Below are 21,836 nucleotides of genomic sequence, written 5' to 3' on the forward strand. Positions count from 1 at the left end.
GCAAATTTCGAGCTGTCAGGGGGCTACCCTGCTAGCACAGGGAGAAGGGAGAGCGGAGTCAGCACCCAGACAGTCGAGGAGGTCAGAGCAGGGCTGTTCTGGCACACTTCCCTCCAGCCCTCTTTGTCTTCTACATTTGGTCTTTCCAGTTGTCAATCATTAATTTATTCGACATCTCTCTCCATTCTCTTTCTTTATGTCATACATCTTACTCTGAGCATCCGTTCTGTGTATTACCTCTCCATATTCATCAGCCCCTTTATAGTTTCGTATGTTAAATTTGTGTAATTACATTGCAGCCGGGGTTCAGAAGTGAGAAGTGGTTCGCATATGGTCGTTCACGCATGCAGACGCACTAACCAAATCTCTTTGAAGTCCGAGACTGAATAAGAAGTGGGGGGTTTTTCTTGGCTCATGAACATTTCATGAGATTGCATGTGTGTGTGTGCGTGTGTGTGCGTGTGTGTGTGTGTGAGAGAGTTTGTGTTTATCCGTAGAGTGTGTGTAGAATGTGAGTCTATGGTGTTTGATTATATGGAGTAGGTGTAGTGTGTGTAGAATGTGTAGTGTGTGAGTTCAGTGTGTGTGTGTGTGTGTGAAATGCGATTATGCAGGTTGGCAGTTCACACGGCAGTGCATTGATACCTCAACTGACAATCAGAAGTGGGGAGAAAGAGAGAGAGAATGAGGGAGAGAGAGAGAGAGAGAGAGAGAGAGTGAGAGAGACATAGAAGAGGGAAATGGGGACAGCTGGACGGCTGCCAGTGTTTCTCAGCAACAGTGGGATCAGGACTTGGCTATTCCCCTTGCGCTCCTCTGTTTTTGTTCGCCCCCCAGGACTCGCCCCTGTGTGCGTGTATGTGTGTGTGTGTGTGCGTGTGCAACGGGAGAGAGGAGCAAGTGCTTCTCACAGGGGAGGCACGTAGACCTCAGAGCTGCAGCGTCACAGCAGAGGTGCAGAGGGAAGGGTTAAGAAAGGGGGAGAGAGAGAGAGAGAGAGAGAGAGAGAGAGAGGGAGTGAGAGAGAAAGAGAGAGAGAGAGGGAATGAGAGAGAGAGAGGGAGAGAGAGAGGGAGTGAGAGAGAGAGAGAGAGAGGAAGAGAGAGACAGAGAGGGAGACAGAGCCGAACAGAAATTTTGCATCTTTGCATTGAAGAGCCCAGTGGAAGGACTCGGATAACTAGCGAAAGAGGAGCTGCCGAGGGTCGCAGCCACCTGTCATATGACGGCGCTGGACGGAGCTCAGACAGAACGGCCTGGAGCTACGAGGTGAAGGGGGAGGGGGCGCTGAGCATGTGCCAGATGTGCCGCCGCCTCACCGCCTGGCCGCCGAACTCCTCCAACAACTTTTCCTGCGAGCGCTCGCCCCCCCGCGCCGCTACCCTCCACCCCACCCCCCCGTCCACCTGCGGGGACTGACGGACGGGCGGAAATGTTTCACCCCGCCTGTTTCTGCCGGACTGCGCCGTGCGGTGGAAGTCGCCGTGGAAACCGGGGAAGCCCTCAATGAAAGCAGGTGGGGTAAAGCGAACCCCCTCCCAGACCCTGTCGGCGACTACCTTGAAATTTTTCGCTGGTCATCTCCGAAAAACTCCATCACGCGGGAGCTATGGAGCACCCTGGATACAAGACGTGATCGAGAACCGGTTGCTGTTTGCGGTCTGGCCGTGAGCTCGGCTTAAAGATGATGGACTGGAAGGAACTGTGAGTAGACATTAAATGTTTTAAAGTGCTTCGCTCTCTGTGTGCTTCCCTCTCTGTGAAACTTCGCCCGCGCTGTGAGCTCAGTGCATCTCTCGCACCCTGCTCTCCGGCGTAGCTCGCTCCCCTCAGAGCGAGCAGCTTTCCTGTTCGCCTCCATCTGACATGATCTGGCGGTCTGTCCAATAGGTGTGTCTTGACACAAGGCTTTCCGGTAGGCTACCGTGTGTTTTGGGCAGCAGTGTGGTATTGGCAGAATTTTACTTGGAAAATTCTGTTCAAAATCCTGGGTGGGGCACTGTTTCCTTTAAATTGGTTCATGCAGTATTTAAGCAAAAATACAGTTATGTTGCCGAATAATATGTGAAATTTAAGTTATAGTTATGGCATTTTAGTCCCATGATAGCATGGGTAACTAAGAGAATTTGTATCTCTGTGTGGAATCTCTATGTGTGTAACAGGAGGAGGCTGGTGCTTTTGATTCGCTTATGTACTATTTTTATACTGAGTGTCTCTGAAGATGCAGTGTCATTGTGCTGATCCTCACGTTGTTTAGGCACTTATCTAAAATCTGACAGGCTCACCTTCAGTGCTGCAATGCTGTGAGCTCAGGAGAGAGAGAGAGAGAGAGAGAGAGAGAGAGAGAGTGCGAGTGCGTGTAGGGAGGGCGTGGTGCTGTCTCAGTGCCTTGGCGATTTGGTCACACCTGGTGAAATAAGGGAGGGCTTTATCACGTGTTACAGACATACAGACAGATGCATGCACACACACACACACCCACACATACACACACACGCACACACACACACACACACACACACACACACACACACACATACACGCACTCACTCACACACACACACACACACACACACACACACTCACAGTTCCCTTGCGAGCATCCATCTGGAGCCTTTATTGAAACAGTAATTATTGTGTGATATTGTGCTCTTTATCTGTAGGGGAAGGGGGTCCTGGCAGATGCCCCAGTGTCTGAAGAGCACTGAGCAGGTTTGAATAAACACGGCAGACTTACGCTTATGATAGGACCTTCCTTAGACATTCATTTATTCACTTTCATACTCTCTCTCTATAGTTCTGTTTCTCTCCCTCTTCCTCTCTGACTCACTCATCACATGCAGGGGCAGACACACACACAAAGGCGGACACACACACACATAGACACACACATGCATACACACACACACACACACAGAGCCATGCACACACAAACGCACGCACACACACACACACATACACACACACACGCACACACACACACACACACATAGACACACACTCACACACACAGGCATACACACACATGCATACACACACACACACACACACACACAGAGGCATGCACACACACGCACGCACACACACACACACACACACATGCACACACTAGTTCCAGCAGTATATTTCTTGGGATAGTCATATCCCGACATTGGCAGTGACATTGAACCCCCTTTTCCTCTTGAATGAAAAAGTACATGTTATTAGGTAGCATATGTGTTCAGAGACTGATCTGAAACAAATTATAAGCACCTTCTTGTCTGACACCGGTATTTGTCTCATCTCCCGATGATCTATATACTGCCCCTACTGATGAATGGAGAGAACTGAGTACCTTTACGATATTTTAGAAGTGCTAGATTATGCAGATGAAATTTATCCAGTTTTTTTTTTTTCTTGTAAATGTGTGTTGGAGGTCAGTTAGAGCCACATGAGACCCACAAGGACTTTTTTCACACCTCCAAATTGGATAGCAATTATGGAGACCAACTGGCGATAAAAGCGATGTCTGGCCAACCCGGTAATGAGGATATTTTGACTGTGGGGATGTTTTTGCTCCGTCCATTAATTTGACCATTTCGCTTTTGAGAAGCTGAGTCAGTTTATTGTGCCTTTAATCTTCTTTGTTCAGTGCACATGGCATAAATGTTCACTGACACAACCTCATTGTGGGTGCGAGTGCTAAGCTGTCACCTAATTTAAGTCTTAAGGTTGCAATGAATTATTCTCTCCAAAATAATTACAGAACACTTTTTCTTCCACCCCCACCCCTGGGACAGTCAGAGTAATTTTATAGTATGTCTACCTGTGATAAAATCAAAGCAAATAATTAAAGGAAAGGCATCCAGTTTCATTGAATCCACACGCTGTTACCAAACACATCGATTGGAGCTTGAAAGCTCCGTATTGACAACATTAAGGAAGGTGTGAGTCCAATAATAAGTAGGAAGAGAATCTGGAAGCTTCTGTCGTACTGCTAGAATTTTGCTGCGTCACATTTCATGAACTCACTGTCTGTCTATCTGCTGTGGTGACAATGAGGAATGATTTATTTATTTATTTATTTATTTATTTGTTTATTTATTTTATGTCCATCACTCAAACCCTCTGGCCCTGAAGTGTAAATCTCACCTAAATGACAGTTGAAAATGAAGCCCCTAGAACACGTTTGGTTGAATAAACAAAGTGATTCTAAGTCTCATAAGGGCCATTTCCATGTGACATCTTGGAATCTGTGCACTGTGGTTCATTGGTTCATTTTTTATTCATATTTTCTCATTTGAAGTGGCACTATTGCTTAATGGGTGATCCACATAAATGAGTTATTCTCTAAAGTGTCAAAAAGCCAGTATGTCTTATGGTCTTATGTTGAATGAACATGCCTGTCTTCAATAATGTCTCTCAGGCTTATAAAATGTATAAAAAGTGGCTTATTTTGGTTGTGTTGCCATTTTCTTGCCAGGATTTCTTGTGAGTTTCTGGTAACAGGAGTAGTGATTCGGCCTTAACCATGACTGAAAATTGTAATGCGATTGATATTGAGCTGCTGCAATGCTCACACGTTGCTGGCATCCATTACTCAAAGCTGAAATATGAATCATATCACTGCAAGCGCCTCATATGCTCTGCTTTATATTTGATTTTGTGCTCCCGTTAGATGTAGGCCTATATATCTGTAAAGTGATCAGTGAAAGGTCAACTATAGAGGCAGACATCTGGGTGCCCTTTAAGGGAAAAAGGAAACAGACAATAAGCACAGGGGAAGAGTCTCACAGCAGTTCATATATGGCCAGGGCTTGGTGTTTCTTTGTGCTAATCTGTATGTGTGTGTGTGTGTGTGTGTGTGTGTGTGTGTGTATTTGTGTGTGTGCGTGTGTGTGTGTGTGCATATGCATGTGCATGTGTATGTGTCTGTATGTGCCTGTGTTTGTAAGTGTTTGTATGTGTGTGTGTGCATGTGCGTGCGTGTGTCTGCATGTGTGTGATTTCACTGTTTTCATTGAACTCTTTTGCTGGACAGCAAGGTGATGAAGGGGGGGTAGTGAAAGGAGCAGGGGATCTTGAAGAGTACATGACAGCAGAGGAAAGGGATCTTCTTTGTTCTGACCTTTTTCTGGCCTCATTTCCAAGCATGACCTTTGGAGTGTCTCAGTCACAGGAATGTCAAACTATCTCAGCAAAAAAAAGTATTGATCATCTGTGCTCTCCGATCTGCAAGGAGCATTCCCTGTCACTCCTTTCAGCTGCTCCACCCACTGACACCCTCCCCATAACAGGACCTTGTAGCTTACCCCCCACCTTGTTGAGGGACGAGGAACCCTCAGCCACTAAGCATGAGATGAGCTGATAATAATAAACACTGGTTATACTAAAAATTCAATATGATGGAATGTATCATTGTTCTAAAAAACTTTTCTCTGACTTTTATTGATAACCTAGATAGCTGGCAAGCTAGTTAACTAGCACAGCACTCCATAAATTAGATGAAAGTATCAGTAAATTGATTGCATGGCTGCTTTGTTTACATATACGGGGTTGTTTATATATACCATAAATAAATTATATATGTGTGTATAATTTTGTGTCATTTCACCCTCAGGGCAGCCCAGAAACTGAGCCTGTCCTCCAAGCGGAAGAAGTCCCACTCCCGCTCAGCTCCACCAACCAATTTTAGCACCACCCTGCGGCGAGCTCCGCCCCCCATGCCGCCATGCCTCCTGCGGGCCAGGTCAAAGGTCAAGGACAATCCTGGAATGGGAAAGGTAAGGGCAGGGCATCTCACCAGCCCAACAGCACATGCACAGGGATTCCAAAACAGCCGTTCTGTGGACCCCTTCAGCGGATAAAATGTGCTGATGTCACTATGTGAGGGGGATGGTACTTCAAAATGGATGGAGCTACCACCTGCTATTGATGACTTATTGATTTACTGATCACACAAACACACACACACGCATGCATGCTATGCTGGGAACTAGCTAGCAGCCTTCTTTCTGGTGTAATAAGCCAATTACCCTACACGCCAGGCTGTGAATGAACATAATGAAATGAGACATGGCATGAATTAGCAACGGCTCACTGGTCACATGATGTGATCAGCATGTCATTAGTGTTTGTGTGGATGTGTGTGAGCGTACACATGCCTGTGTGTGTCAGTTTCCCATGCCAATTACAGAGCCAGTGATCAGAGCTTGTGATCCGAAGAGATTAGGCCCTATGTAGAGATTACTGTGAAGAGAATTCTGAGGTATTTAAATAGCCCTCTATAAATCTGAAAAGAAAGCAATGGAAATTGACCGCAAGTATAAGGTTAAAGAGGGAAGGAGCCCTCATGGGATATAGAATACTTTAAGTTATTAGCTATTATAGTTTATTTTTGCTTGAATAAATAACAAAGTGTATGTTGAGTCACATATGGTCAGATTCATGTATAGCCTACTGTTGATACTGTAGAATTGAAAGAGGGTGTACTTTCTTATTCATATGAATTATGTCAATGTATATACTTCCAAGAAGCATTGGATTAACATCATATTTCTTTGCTTTTATTTGCTTTTCTCATCTTTGAACATTTTCCCATCGTGCAGTCTGTCTGCTCCATGGAATCCTGGCATCTGTCTAGCCTGACATCCATCTACTCTGTCACAAGAGATTCCTGTTAAATATGCTCCCTTTAACAAAGTGTGCAAATACACCCCAGGATCCTTAGGATGTAGTGCCAAGAAGATGGGCTTTGCAATCGCAGAATTCCCTGCTAATGTATGATGTTTTTACAAATTCTTGTTAAATTGTTATTTCTTTGTTCCTGGGTATGGTAATGTAACTTTATGTAATTTGTGGGAGCTCAAGTACCTATTTGGGGGGCCACTAACCCCCAACCCAACCCCCCCCCCCCCCCACTGGTACCACTCAGTAGTGCTGTGGTTGGAGCTGATCAGCTTCAGTAGAGTCAACACTGAAGCTGAGTCTCTTTAATAAGAGAGGCTCTGTTGGCCTCTCTCCTGGTTCATTTTTGGCTGTAGTGTTGAAGGCACACTGTGATCTTGGCATGCGTGATGAGGGAGGGCCGGAAAGCAAAGGTCAGTCTTCTCAACCAATTAAAGTGAGCGGATCTTTCTTTCTTTCTTTCCCCGGATGACCCCAATGAAGCGGGCCAATGCCTGCGTCACATCGCGCTTTTGCGTCAATCACAGCAGTGGGAAGGTAAACCCAGGTCGGGAAGCCAATTAAAGCAAAACAAAAGACAAGTCATATGTCAAATGCACTACCTTTCCCATGCATTGCATGGGATCTCAAACACACACACACAAACGTGGACACTTACAGACACAGACACACACAACAGGCAGTATGAAGGAACACACATGCAGAAACATGCACGCTGTCTCTCACATTGACATAATTCACGCGCATTCTCACACACACATGCTAAGGGGAACAGGCTCATTAGCAGTGCAGAGTCTGCTGGAAGGCTTTGAGGGAAACCCTGGTTGATTATAAGCTACCGCTCTGGTTCTTTCTGAGTTTGTGAGTTTATGCGTCTGCCTTCTGGCTTCTGAGAAACAGAACCGTGTATTTGGTTCAAAAGGTGAAGTGGAGGGCAGCAGTAGATTATGGCAGTTAAATCAATGAGCTTGCTAGTTCCTATGCGAATCTCTGATGTTTTCCTGCTGAATGAGATACTTAAGATAAATATTGTAGTGTATGTTACCATGGAAAAAAAGGCATCAGCCAAGCAAATCAAATCAATACAATGTAAGATCCCAGTGTCCCTTCAGAAACAGGGACCGCAGGTCATCTTGGGGTGTAACACTCCTGACGGAATTTAGGGAGCACACGTGTCTCCCACGTTCAGGGTTTGGCACATTCAGTCACTGGTGTGTTCTGCAGGATGTGCACCCATTTTCTGGCGTGTTAAGTTTTCAGTGTGTTCAGGGTGACCATGTGAGTGAAGGTAAAGTAGAATGGGAAGCGTTGCTGGCTTTACTGATGAGCAACAAAATTCTAATTTCACAATAAAGGCATTCCAAAAATGACTCAAAAATGCAAATAATATAGCTGTTTAGCTCCATTCTGAACTAGAATTACTAGAATCACAAATTGTACTATCATTTTAACTATTTATTTTATTTATGTACTATTACGTCTCCTCAGTAGGCCTAATATAGCCTATACTTTATAGTAACATTAGGCCTTTTGCTATTTGTAATATTCAAATTAAACCTTCCAACTGTCATCTAGAAGCCATCTGTCAGTAATGCCTCCTGTGACAAAGCAGTGACACAAATCAGAGTTGCTCCAAATGTAGCGTTGTAGTTGTGTGTGCTCGCAGGGCATTTTATGACAAATATTCATTAATGTCTTAATATGTAATATAAGTACATATTAAGAATATACTTGAAATATACTTAAAATAAACTTAATGTAGCTAATAATGTTAAAAAATGTCTATGTACTACATTTTGCAACAGAACACTTTAAAGTGTTTTATATCTTTCAAGAAAATCTTCTTAGTTAGCTAAAGGATGGGTGTGATCACAGAAGATTTTTTTGGAGTGTGCCTCTGTCTCTTCACAATCAACACAAACACTGCATTTGCAAGGAAATATTTGCATGTACAAATGGCCTGTAGTCGTTGCTCTTTTATATGCGATTTACAAGCAATGCATTTTTGTGAAAGACGTTTTTGCGAGATATTGTCATCTGCAAGTGAAAATCCTCGCAAATCGCTTTTTTGAAAAGAGGCCCAGTACTCCTACTCTGAGGCACTGTACGAATGTAGGCCTTGGTCTTTAAATCCAGGGAGTAAGTTGTATTTTCAGCTTCAAAGACCTGAAGTGAATTCCACAGGGCATGTAACTCTGAACTAATTAAAACTGAAGTTTTGGAGGGCACATTTATTTTTTAATTAATTGATACACAATACGAGGCAGCACACACCAGTGTCAAGTACAAGCAGAGGGCATGGCAGCTTTGTTGCATCCAAAATGCCATGCACAATCTTTCTCTTTGGCGGGAAGTCTTGGCTGTTTTCTCAGGCTGTCACTACGCATTGTCAGATCATGTCGGGAAAATCCCAGACAGTTCGGATTGTGCCACCAGCTGGATATTGCTCTGCTGGGGAGTGAGGGGGCACTGCCAAATTTCACTGGGCCCAACAACCAGGAGGCTTATATCTAGCACTGTGGCTAAAGGACTCCAGCTGGCCGATTTTACCCATGCTGTATCAATAGAGATCTCTTGGTTTGTATTGAGTAAAATGTTAATTCAATTCAATTATGCTTTTACTGATAGGAGTTCCTGTGCCTGTTTACCAACACTTACGGGGCGTGGGGACTTCATTAGCTGATTTTATTGTGCATTTGTCTGTGGAGGTGCTTTAAAGTTGTGTTTTCTACTGTACTCTGCAAGTGATTTAACAAGTGCATTCTTGGCATAAATGTTCTTGTTAAATCACTTGTTAAATGTGTTTTGGAGTAAAAATGTCCAAATTCATCAAATTAGTCAATTATCTCGTAGTATTCTACAATTTTCCCCTTTTAATTTTAGCACTGAATCCTTTGATATTCAACATTAGGCTTTTAAAAATTAGCTAGCCAGCCAACTGTCTAGCATCTATAGAAAAAGCAGGATTTGAGGCACGTTGCCATGTCTGACACGCATAAGGTCATTTTCCCACGTGCTCTCTTTCATCCCTCCTGCAGGTGAAGGTGATGGTGCGGGTGTGTCCCTCCCACGTGTCCCACGACGGCCCCAAATCCGCTTCCTTCCTGAAGGCGGACCCCCGAAAAAAGCAGCTGACCCTGTCCGATCCGTTTCGCCTGGGTCCTGACCACGCCCGGTCCAGCGCCCCTAAAACCTTCACCTTCGATACTGTCTTTACCCAGGATGCCTCACAGGTAGGGTAGCGGAGCAAGAAAGGCATTAATAGAAGACTGACTTGCTATTGGAATTACTGTTATTTTTAAAAGCATCATCACTGCAATTTCAGTCCATCGTTGCAATAAATGCAGAGCATATAATGCACACCTTAAGAGCTGCTTGGGAATGGGTGCAGAATATCAAGTAATTCATCAGTGACAGCATCAAACTGTAAAATGGGGAACATGAGAGAAGATAAGCATAATCATGTGTAAGTGTATGCATAGTGCTTAAAATGTTGAAGTGGGAAAGTTTTCTAATCGTGTAAAATAGCTTTAAAAAAGCAGACAGAAAGTGGAAAATAGGAGCTGCATTGGCTTGCCCGTCCACCATTGTGCAAACTCTTTGTGTGTGTGTGTAAGAGTGTGTGTGTGTGTGTGTGTGTGTGTGTGTGAGAGAGAGAGAGAGAGAGAGGGAAAGGGAGAGGGAAGAGTGTGGGGATATGTGGAGGAAATAAAATAAGAGAGGGAGAGAGACAATCAGAATGAAACAGAGAGTGGTAGTGAGGCAAAATGCAGGAAGAGAAGGAGAATGAGGGAGAGACAGATGAAAACAAAGGAAGAGAGATGAGCGTGTCAGAGATATCAGTGGAGGAGAGCAGATTGTTATCAAAATTATGGGAGGGAGAGAAGGCAGGCAGGGTAGGTGAGAGGTGAGTCCCTTTGAAGCCTCTGGATTTTCATTGACATTGTTCTGTTTCATACTAAAGCCTGTGCTTGTTTACCTGGTAGTGGGGGTTCTTCGCCTGCTACATCACACCAGATAAGAGAGTGCCAGTCCCTGAGAGTAAGAATTATGATTATGAAAGAAGGTGCGCATAACATGTCTGCTGAAGCTTGCTTTGGAGTTCACAGTTCCCGCTCAAGGTGCCATGTCCAAGTTCTGGCTACTTCCCCTCAGGTGTAGGACTAATCTGACAGTCTCTCAAACCATCGGTGTTTGGAGATGGGCATCTCAGGCTCTGCCTTTACATGGCTTGCCTCATCTTGCTGAGTAATCCTGCCACTTGGCTTTGAGGGCATCTGTCGCCCCCCACCTCATCTTGACTGGTGTCCCACTGGGTTCGGTACTTGGTCCTACACAAAATCACTTGGTCCAGTTTGCTCATGACATGTCATATAATTGCTATAATGATGACACTGGACTCTGCCCCTTCCTTGCTTAAGAGGCTGCATAGTTACTTGTGCAAGTCTTTGTAATCTCTTGTCTTGAACAACTGCAATGCCTTGCTAGCCTGCTTTCCAGTATGTGCCATTAGGCAACTGTAACTTGTACAGTATGCTGTTTTCCGCCTTCTCTTCCACCTGCGTAAATTCACAAATGCCTCAGACCCATAGAACATCACTCTCTGTCTTCTGCCTTCAGTTCAAATCACTAGCATATCAAACTGTGAATGGTACTTACACCAAACTCTCAAACCCGACCTCTCCATTCAGCATCATTTTGGCAGTTACAGTTGCTATCCCATCGCTTAAAGCACCTGGCAGCCTCCTCTTGCAGTCACAGTTCTTCTCTGCTCTTGTCCTCCGGTGGTGGAACGACCTTCCCCGATCTTTCAGGAAGGCAGATTCAGTGGCTGTTTTCTGCAAATTCCTGAAAACCCAACTTTTGGGTCTTCAGCCATGATGGCTCACTTATTTTATTGTAACTTTGTCTATCTGTAGCTCTAGTAGTGTATGCTTACCATGTAAAATGCATTTTAATTTCATCTGCTAAATTAATTTATATATTAAATAATAAATTATAGATTAAGTGATATATTCTCCCTCTCCTCTGCCACACATAACCATGCCGTTGCAATGCATGCTGGGACAGGCCTGATGTGCCACGTGCTTTGTGTCTGCAGGCTGAAGTTTGCGCCGGGACAGTGGCGGAGGTCCTCCAATCGGTGGTGAACGGTGCAGACGGCTGCGTCTTCTGCTTCGGCCATGTTGGTCTAGGTAAGCACCCTGTACCAAACATTTACTGAGTAAGGAAAAAAGTCACTGAGCACATGAGAGCCCAAAAACACTCAGTAAACATGGCAGAGCATAAAGGAACACATCCTGTAGGCTTCTGTGTCTGCTGAAGTATCAGGATGTGTTTCCTCAGCAGAGTTGGAGTCATTTCAGTTCAAGTAATTTAGGAAATTAAATTCAGGAACTGAAAACTCCTCATAGAGCATCAAAGCATTTTTAATTAATTCGTTGAATTTTAACTAATTTCATGAACTGAACTGAAGTGGAATTCCTCCAAACCCTGCAGAGAAATTAAACACCTGCTGATACCTGGACCATGCACCCTATTTCAACAGAATGTTTTCTTTAGGTAGTGTCTTCACCTTCTTTGACATTTTGTTTTTATCTTAACATGCATAATGCCAGCCTCACCCTAAACCAGTAGTATCCAGTAATATCCAAGAAGGACCAGTGTGGGTGTCAGTTTTTGATTTATCCCAGTACTAAAACATCTGATTCAGTGAATCATCTAATCATGATCTTCAATCAGGTGTTATATCTGCACCCAGTGTTGGGAAATCATGGATAGCATTGGACACCGCTAAACCATCTACCTGCATTCCCTTCTCTGACCCCCTGCAGGTAAGACCTACACCATGATGGGCAGCGACGGCTCCACCCAAAGCTTGGGCGTGGTGCCCTGCGCCATCTCCTGGCTCTACCGGCTGGTGGAGGAGCGTCAGGAGCGGACGGGCGCTCGCTTTTCGCTCGGCGTGTCGGCCGTGGAGATCAGCGGCAGGGACGAGACGCTCCGGGACCTGCTGGGAGGGGTCAGCGGGGACGGTCCGCGGGACGGCCGGACCCCCGCCCTCTACCTGCACGAGGACCCGATTTGCGGCTCTCAGGTAGGCTGAGGGGACGGGGTGTAGGTGCCTGCCTGCCCGCCTGCGATTGGGTCAGTGCTGCATGCGGTCAGTGCGTCTCCATCTCAGTGTCTCTCTCTCCAGGGGAGTCGGTGTGGAATGGGATTTAATGAATGGGGTGTCTCGACCTGTCCCTCTCTGAAAGTGAACTGTCCCTCTACACCGCCACCCCTGGCCCTTTTCTCTCTATCAGAGCTTCAACCTCGATCTTCCTGCCTCTGTGTGTGTGTGACACCGGGCTCATAATTCCTATCCCTCTGTGCGTATCTCTTTCTCTGCTAGCCCAGGAGACTTGGGCTAATGGAAAAGAAATGGACCTTCTCCTCTATCCCTCACTCCCATCATCCTCACCGCTGACACTCTCATCTCTCTTATTTCCCTTTGTTTTCATCTGTCTCTCTCCCTCATTCTCCTTCTCTACCTGCATCTCCTATTCTCTCTTGCCTCAATAACCCCCTCTCTCTCTAGTTCTGATTGTCTCTCTCCTTGCAACTCTCTTACTTACTTTCTCTTTCTCTCCCCCTATATCCCCACACTCTCCCTTTCCCTTTTTTTGTGTCCCTGACTCCACCTGTTTGGTCTCTCCCCCCCCCCTCTCTCTCTCTCCCTCTCCCCCCTCTCTCTCTCTCTCTCTCTCTCTCTCTGTGTCTCTCTCTCCCTCCCTCCGCTCCTCCCCCAGCTGCGTAACCAGAGTGAGCTGGGGGCCCCCTCCCCTGAGCACGCTGCCTCTCTCCTGGATGAGGCCCTGGCCGCGCGGAGCTCCAGCAGGGACAGTGAGGAGGAGGAGCGGCGTCACTCACACATGCTCTTCACCCTGCATCTGTACCAGCAGCACCTGGACCACAGCCAGGCAACACGTAAGTGCCAGCGTGTGTGTGTGTGTGCATATATATGTGTGTGTGTGTGTGTGTGTGTGTGTGTAGGTGTGTGTGTGCTTGTGTGCGTGTGTGTGTGTGTGCATGTATATATGTGTGTGTGTGTGTGTGTGTGTGCGTGTGTGTATGTGTATGTCTACCAGCACCACTACAGAGCATGCAAGGGGCAGTGTGTGTTTGTGCATAGCTTAGTATGAATATTTTATATTTTTACATTTTTATTTAACACATATACGTGCATTTACCCTCCCTTCCACATAACAAGAAAAAAAAGAAGTGGAAATATTTCGATTTTTAAATACGTCAGATACCTCCAACTACATACATACATGGATATGACCGAGTAAACATTTAATACATGGACATCCAGTTTAAAAAGAGCCCCCAGTTTTTTCATCCTGTATATTTGTATAAATCACCTTCCCATATTAAGCAGTTTTTAGTAGTAGATTTAACCAGTGATAAACCTATATTGGCTTTTCCGTCTCATATTGATATGTTTTTAGTTCCTACAAATTTAATTAAAAAAAAAAAAAAAAACCTTGGAATTAATGGGTCTGCAACTGCAATGACTACAAAAAATATTCTTATATTTTTGAGTACCTCTGCCAAAAATGTTTGATGTACTTGGCATTCTCAGATCATGAGATAACAGGTCCCCTCTACAGTCTTACATGTCCAGCATAGAACTGATTCCAGGAGTCCAAACCTGTGCATTTTGCTGGGGGTCCAGTGGAAGCGGTGTAGGGTTTAAAATTGGGATACTTTTAAGGGATACGTCTTTAGATATGGTACAGTCATTGTGCCTGTGTCTGTCTCCCATAAGGTCTTAATTGATTGTGGAGTGGGGGATCCTTTGCTCAGTGGGAATTTATGTATTACAATGCAGCTCCTTAATTGTAAATTGTAAATATCTCCACCACTGTGTGACTTGTGGAGACATAATATTGGTAATTGAGGCAAATAAGAGAAATCCATTTGCATCGTAAATCTGGAAATGTGGTTACAATCGCACATTTCTGCCACTAATGCCATTTGATTGAGCTTTTACCAATCTTTATAAATGGGTTTCCCCATTGGCATCCCAGGAGAATTACATTTTCTCTTTTGTAATTTTATGAATTTTCTTCCAAATTAAATGTATCAAGTTTAAATGTGAACGTCTATGCCTTTAGGGTTAGATGTCATAATATCATACAGGTCATGTTCTCAATATCAGTTGGGAAGACTAATGTGGATCCACTGTAGTCACAGCACAACTATAGATAGATCCTTTTTTTCCCTTTGCAATACAATGTGCAGCTGTGAAATGTTAATAAAAATGTTTTAAAAAATGGTATGATTCATAAAATACTGAATTAAAGGGCATCAACACAGTGTAGTTTGTACTTTGACAGGTCTTCACATTTCAGTCTCAGCGGACCTCAGTCCAATTTGAAATGGATTATAGCTGTTCATTAAAAACCAATTAAATAACACCTTCACAAGAATTTACAAGGGTAGTTTTTTCTTTCTTTCAACACTAGCAGATTTAACATGACATCCTGCTACAGTATGTGTCACTGAAGTACCTTTACATTAGCTTTGTCATTAGCCCTGCAGTCCCAGTGCCAGAATGGTGGGGGATGTCGGGTGATATTTGAATAAATCTGAATACGTAATCAGGCTGAACTCATCTTCAGTGGAATGCTGATGAAGGCTAGTTTGAAGGCTAGTCTGCATCACTATATCGAGAGTGCTGTTGAAGGCTTTGCTTGCATCTGTATGCCGGGAATGTTTCAGATTCTGTGGCCAATTCCCGAATATTGTTGCTTTAAAGTCTGCACTCCTATCAGTGAGTTGCATTAATGCGCTTCTCTCGTGGAATTTACTCTTCTCTCCCGGTCTTTCTGATTTTCTCCACCTCATGCAAGTAAAAGAAATGGGGAAGAGGCAACACTCAAAGATGGTGGTTTGGATGGACAAAACCCTTGTTTGATATTTTTGCCATCAAAAATATTTATAAACCAGAGGCTTGTTTCACAAAAGTGATTTTTCACTTGACAATTTTCACTGACAGATCGCAACATCTGGTAAAAATGTGTTTTGCGAAAATGATTGCCTTGTAAATCACGAAAAAAAATGTGACAACTACTGGACTCTTGAACATCCAATTCTTTCCTCACAAGTAGCTTTTTCCTTTGATTGTGCAGAGACATCTTTTTTTGGGCTATTTAAGCTAGCTATTTTGATCTTAAAAAATTCCACTTAGCTGCATCCATAGTCAAAATTGTAATTGATGCACTGTCCATTGTTTGTAAACAGGATACTCATCAATGAGATTCATGCTAATATGTTTTAGCTCAGCTAACCTCCATCTGAGCATGTGCAAATCATTTTATTCAGTATCAAATTACATATCTGCAATCTATCAACATGCAATTGCCTCAACAAGACATTTCACAGTAAGCAAAAGTATCCATGTATGCTAAATGTTGACAATTAGTGTTAATGTGTGCACTGTGTGCACTGTACCACTTAATGCTAAAATGTGATTCACATGTCCTCCCCGCCCCTCCCACAGTGTCTGGGGGGAGGTGCCGCCTGCACTTCATTGACCTGGGGAGCTGTGACCCAATCACAAGTGAGGGCCACAACAGGGGTGGCGGCCACTGCCTGACTCTGCCCATCCTGGGAAATGTCATCCTAGCCCTGACCAGTGGCGCCAAGCATGTACCGTACAGGTGAGTCTTGTATAGGGAAAGAAAAAAGGTCTCTCTAGCTTTTCAGTCAACTTCCTGCCAAAAAAATGGCTTAAAACAAATACAGAAACCCCCATTTAAGAATGTTCCATTTTATTGCAAGTGAACCAGGCTAGGTCATTTTTCTAAACAGGCACAAACAAAACTCTCTTAAACACAGGTATAGAGTATGAAGGATTACACTGTGAAGGCTGTGCACCATCTTGTCCTTTTGCACATCAACATCAAGGGCTGTTTTTACATATGGTAATGCTGATGCAGGGACAGCAAGCTTACGATGCTGCTGAGGGAGTCCCTGGGGAACATCAACTGCAGAACCACCATGATCGCTCATGTCTCCGACTCTGCAACCAATTATGCTGAGACGCTAAACACCATCCAGCTGGCCTCCCACATTCACCGTACGAGGAAGAAGAAATCTAAGGTCAGTGTGTGTGTATGTGTGTGTGTAAGGGAGGGTGTGTCCATAAGAACAGCCACGAATGATATTCTGTGCAGGTAGTCAGACCTTAAATGTTTGTAATTTCTTTCTTGTAATACGCTCTGCTGCTAGTCATGGGATTGCTCAATTAAACCTTTATAAATTAGTAGTTGTTTTTAATAGTTCTTTTAAACTAGGGTGTATAAAAAATGACCATTGTGCAGAAATCTGGCCCTATCATTAACTGTTCTGCTTTGAATAGAATGTCTTGCTATAAGTAGCATGAAATTTGAACCTTTTTCCTGTTCAATTTTAAACTGTAAACACATTGACCTATAGGTTCAAAGGGACTGAATTTTTACTAATTGCACTCTTATCTCTGTTCCTTTAATGTGCTGGCTATAATTGAAGCAATAATTTGTGTTGAGAGAATTAAAAGGGAGAGTGTGCATGTGTGTTCATTTTTGTATATTCTTACACATGTGCGTGTGTGTACAAATGTGTGCTTATGTGTGTGTATGTATTTATATGTTCATATGTGTGTGTGTATGTGTTCTGTCCACAGTGTTCATCAAGCTCCTCTGGTGGGGACACTCTTTGGGAAAGTCAAAGTCAAGGGCTATCAGACCTGAAGTTTTCCCATCCTCAAGCTCTTAGCCTATCACTGCCCAGCTTGCGCTATGGTGACAGAGGCTGCTCTTCCAGCAGAGTGCAGCCTAGAGATACAGTTGTCTATGTGGGACTGGGAGGAACAGCTGTCTGTGAGCGTGAGTTGTGTGTCACTGAGGCCCCGCCTACCTCTGTGCCCATCATCCCCTCACTGAACAGGAAGCGAGTGCAAGAGGGCCACCCTGGAGATGGGGATCACATAAAGTGCAACACCTTTGCAGAGCTACAGGAGTGGCTGGATTGTGTGGGGGATAACGAAGGAGGCAGGGGGTGTCCATTGGCTCCTGGGACAGGACGTGGGGTGGCCAAACTAACGGAGCGGTCCCAGTTTCCCTCCAGAAATCCCACGCTCTCTTACAAGCTTAGTAATTCTCACGAATGCCTTTCCAGCTGCATGTCACCCTCCCACTTGGCCAGCAGCGCCTCCTCAGAGTCTGAGAAGGGCCATTATAAGTGGCCAGAACAAACCCCAGATAGTTTTGGTGGGATGGGTGTGGACCGGCAGAAGGCCTTTTACTCTGGTGCATTTAATAAGAGTGCGTCTCTGAACAGAAGACATCAATCAAAACCTGCACATCCCATTACAGAGCAGGTTATGTCACAGAGGCTCCCGCTGTTGACAGAGGACATCTCGACCTGCAGGGCACCTCCAGTGGGAATGAGCCAGAAAGCAGAGCCCAGGAGGTCCCCTATCCCAGGAACCCGTAGCCCCAGCGAGGCCCCCTCGGAGATGAGACCCTTGCGCTCAACCCCAAGAGGCAGGTCCTTCGACCGGGATGCCCTGATGACCACCGTCACCCTGCGGCGGCCTGTGGAGCTAAACGGGGAGGACGAGTTGGTGTTCACCCGGGTGGAGGAGCTGTCTATTGGAGGGCTTGTGGAGAACTCCATGCCATCAGGCATGACTCGCTTCCATGGTGACCACCGCTCTTCTCAGACTCTGCCTGCTGGGTTCCACCGGGTTGCCATTGTCAGCAGCATCAACGACGAGTTTGATGCCTACACATCTCAGGTGGACGTGTCAGGACTGAGAAAGGGGAAGGTACACACAAAGGGTATTGGTCCAGAGAGCACCCTCTGTGCAGATTTCCCTGGAATGCCCCGTGAGGAATCTTCCTTCAAAAAGGATACCAGAACTTTGACAACTGATGGCACCACTGCTGCCTCCAGCAAATTTCTCCCTAGCAAGTACTTGCCTACCCTTGAGTCCACAAAAACACCTTCCAGGGATTATAAAACAAGAGTCAATGCTGTCGGTACCTTTCCACACCCACATGTTTACTCGACTCTTCCAAGGAATATCAAACCTACCTCGCCTATAGCACAAAGTAACATCAACTATGAACAGCAGAAGCTGAAGGGAAAGCTGGATGACCCTTGGTTGCACTTTGACAGACACTTCGATCCTAGAGCTGCTGAGATGGATTCCCCCAGCAGGCATTCAAGAAACAGCACCAAAAGGCCTGTTGGAAATAGCAACAGTGTACCCCGACCACCAAAGCAACAGGGACATTGTTCACCCAAAAGGGTAGTGGACGGATGCGAGAGGTCCAACAACAGCAAAGGTGAGGCTTCCCACAGGGTTCCAATGCTCAGACGAGAGGCGACCACACTTGGCATAATGCCTGTTATTCACAGTTCCTCATTCATTAAACCAAATGAAGACAGTATATTGGCAACTGGCAGCCTGAAGTTTTTGTCCTTAAGAAAAAAGACCAGTGGACTAAATGGCGCATCTTCCAAGCCTCAGTGCAGCTCACCTCCCATCCAACCTGTCCAAAGATACAACCTAGATCCGAAGTCCAGGAACAATTTGTCCTCAAGGTCTACTGAATCCAAGTTATCCGTATTGGAAGTGGAGTTTGACATGCGATTCAAAGGTTACTCAAGTGGCCACAAAACTTCTAGCCTTAAGGCTGACTACACCTCAGCCAAACCAAAATCGAGTCAGAAGGCCCGAAAGCAGAAAGGCAGTACTGGACATAGTCATGGAAGTCTTACGTCCTTGGAAAGGTGTGACAGCCTGACATCGATGGGCTCCAAACTGGGGCTTTCCAGAGAGAACAGTGATGCCAGCTTGGGTAGCAGGGGCAGGTCTGGCAGGTCGGGGGCTCAGCAGGGATCTCCAGGCTCTGCTTCTACTTCCCCACCTCCTTCTGCCCCACCCAGAACCTCTGGCAAGCTAGAGCACATGCAAGGAAGCACAGTCACCGCAGCTGTGGCTATGAATGGAAACCAGGCCCACAGCATGTTTTCCGGGAACTCTCAGCCACAGTGTTCCACTAGCATATGCAGTGTCGCTCCATTCACTTGGAATGTAAACCTACCTCCGAATGGCAAGAGCACACCTTTTTCTGCACCAGAGGGCAATGGCAAATTGGGGAGAGACGCCGCCATGAGTACTAAGCAAGTCATCCGTGCCGCCAACAGCAGGGTCAGCGAGCTGGCGTCCGGGAGCTCTGTCAGGCACCTCGGGGGCTCCGGGGACACGGAGAGAGGAAGAAACCTCGGCGACAGTGACCACCTCACCACAGTGCCGCCGTCGCCTTACAGCAAGATGACGGCCCCGAGAATGCCGTCGCGCTACAGCAGCGGGCACTGCAGCGACAACAGCAGCGTGCTGAGCGGGGAGCTGCCCCCGGCCATGGGCCGCACCGCCATCTTCTACCACAGCGGGGGCAGCAGCGGCTACGAGAGCATGATCCGCGACAGCGAGGCCACGGGCAGCACCTCGTCCGCCCATGATTCCCTGAGCGAGAGCGGCGCCTCCTCCTTGGGCCGAATCCGAACGCCCAGGTCCCCCAAGAAGCGCTCAAATGGTGAGTGCTGCTGTTTGCAGGGAATTCTGGGACTCCACAGCATGAAAACAGCTCTGACAAAGATGAAGTTCGGCATTCTTTGTTCTTTAACAGTCATGTCTTGCATGTTCACAAGCCTGACACTATTTTAACAGGGTAAATGAGAGAGAAAGAATTAAAAATCATTGCTATCAAAGCAAATAGACACACACACAAACACACACACACACACACATATATATTTATATTTTATTTTATTTTTTAACTACAGCTACAAAAATAATGAAGATCAAAATGGGTATGGAGCTGACAAATCATAGGATGCATTCTCACCATTAGCTCATAACCTCACTCATCACATTTGTCTATTAGAATAAACCTTCAATTCTGTATTCTCTTTCCTAAGGTGCAACCAAATTTACGAACATTTAAAATTACATGGGTTTTACGAAGCAGATTATTCTGTATTCCCCAATGATTTTCCCCAAAGTTAAACTGACACAGTCCTTAAAATGATTTGCTGTGCTCCAAGAGGGAAGTCTTTCTATTTACAACATAAGCACTATTTTTAAAGGGCTAATAATCTGGAGTTAATCCTGAACATCACTCTTATCAAGACTCAAATGAAATGGCGTAGGTAATGGAGGTGGTTTCTCTAAGCAGCTTTAGTACCTGTCTATAAAATGCTTTCATTTAAGCCATTGAGCGAATTCTGTAAATACTCCCGGATTGAGGAGCAGCTCTGAGACCATCTGAGAGCACAAAGGTCAATCAGCGGTTTATGGGAGTGCCTGCAAGGGAAATTAGCTCTGACTGGTCCTTCTTTCTTTGTCTAGCTGGTTTGCATTCTAACAGCTCGCTGGGTTGTGGCTTTGCCTCTGTCTCAATTTCTTCTATGGTTTTCTTAGCACAGGCTGAATCTGATTTGAGTCTGAAATGTGAGTGTGCAAATCAATGATGATTGCTCTAAAAAAATTGTATCCCTCTCTCTGTAAAAGGAATTACAGCACATCCACATCCTTGAGGAGTCTGTCTGAGTGGATCACAGTTCATAATAGATGGAGAGAGAGAGAGAGAGAGAGTGAGAGAGAGAGAAGAGTAGGGGGAACATGGCAGGTTGACTCAAGAGCAGACGGATTCCCTACTGTTATCATTACTTATTTCTTTTGTGAATTCAATTCTTTTTATAACGCCCCTTTTTATACCTCCCTCCCAGTTGCCAGCCTGACTATATCAATCCTTTACATGGTAAAAATTTTAATGTCTTCATACCTTGCATCAATGAAACTGACAGCGATTGCTCTGAAAGTCTGAAGTTGCTGTATTTATAAAACATGCACAGTATGCTCAAGTGGGCAGTGATCTCTGAAATGACTCAATCCTTTTTCAGAAAATTCACCTCAGAAAAACCAGATACTATTAATTGCAATTTGCATTTGATGAAAAACAGACGTCAACCTTAAACACAGAACAGGACTGAGAACCTGTAGCCTACGCATTACCAAGAGACCTAGCCTTCAATTATATAGTAACAAGGGCATTGGGGCATTG

The 21,836-nt window shown here is 45.1% G+C and overlaps 1 protein-coding gene across 7 annotated transcripts in view; it reads left to right on the forward strand.

The window, feature by feature from the left end:
- The window catches only part of LOC118230421 (kinesin-like protein KIF26A), a 49,377-nt gene that overhangs the window by 21,892 nt on the left and 5,649 nt on the right, over positions 1–21,836 (forward strand). For 6 of the 7 annotated variants that reach the window (XM_035423426.1, XM_035423427.1, XM_035423425.1 and 3 more), the window contains 8 exons: positions 5,600–5,762; positions 9,705–9,899; positions 11,768–11,861; positions 12,501–12,763; positions 13,461–13,638; positions 16,220–16,379; positions 16,659–16,821; positions 17,384–20,306. In XM_035423426.1, the coding sequence (XP_035279317.1) occupies positions 5,600–5,762; positions 9,705–9,899; positions 11,768–11,861; positions 12,501–12,763; positions 13,461–13,638; positions 16,220–16,379; positions 16,659–16,821; positions 17,384–20,306 (4,139 nt within the window). Of the gene's footprint in view, positions 1–731; positions 1,705–5,599; positions 5,763–9,704; positions 9,900–11,767; positions 11,862–12,500; positions 12,764–13,460; positions 13,639–16,219; positions 16,380–16,658; positions 16,822–17,383; positions 20,307–21,836 lie in introns of those variants that run through there. The other variant, XM_035423431.1, reaches the window with a different exon arrangement.

This window comes from Anguilla anguilla, chromosome 6, assembly GCF_013347855.1.
Source record: "Anguilla anguilla isolate fAngAng1 chromosome 6, fAngAng1.pri, whole genome shotgun sequence".
Lineage (NCBI taxonomy): Eukaryota > Metazoa > Chordata > Actinopteri > Anguilliformes > Anguillidae > Anguilla > Anguilla anguilla.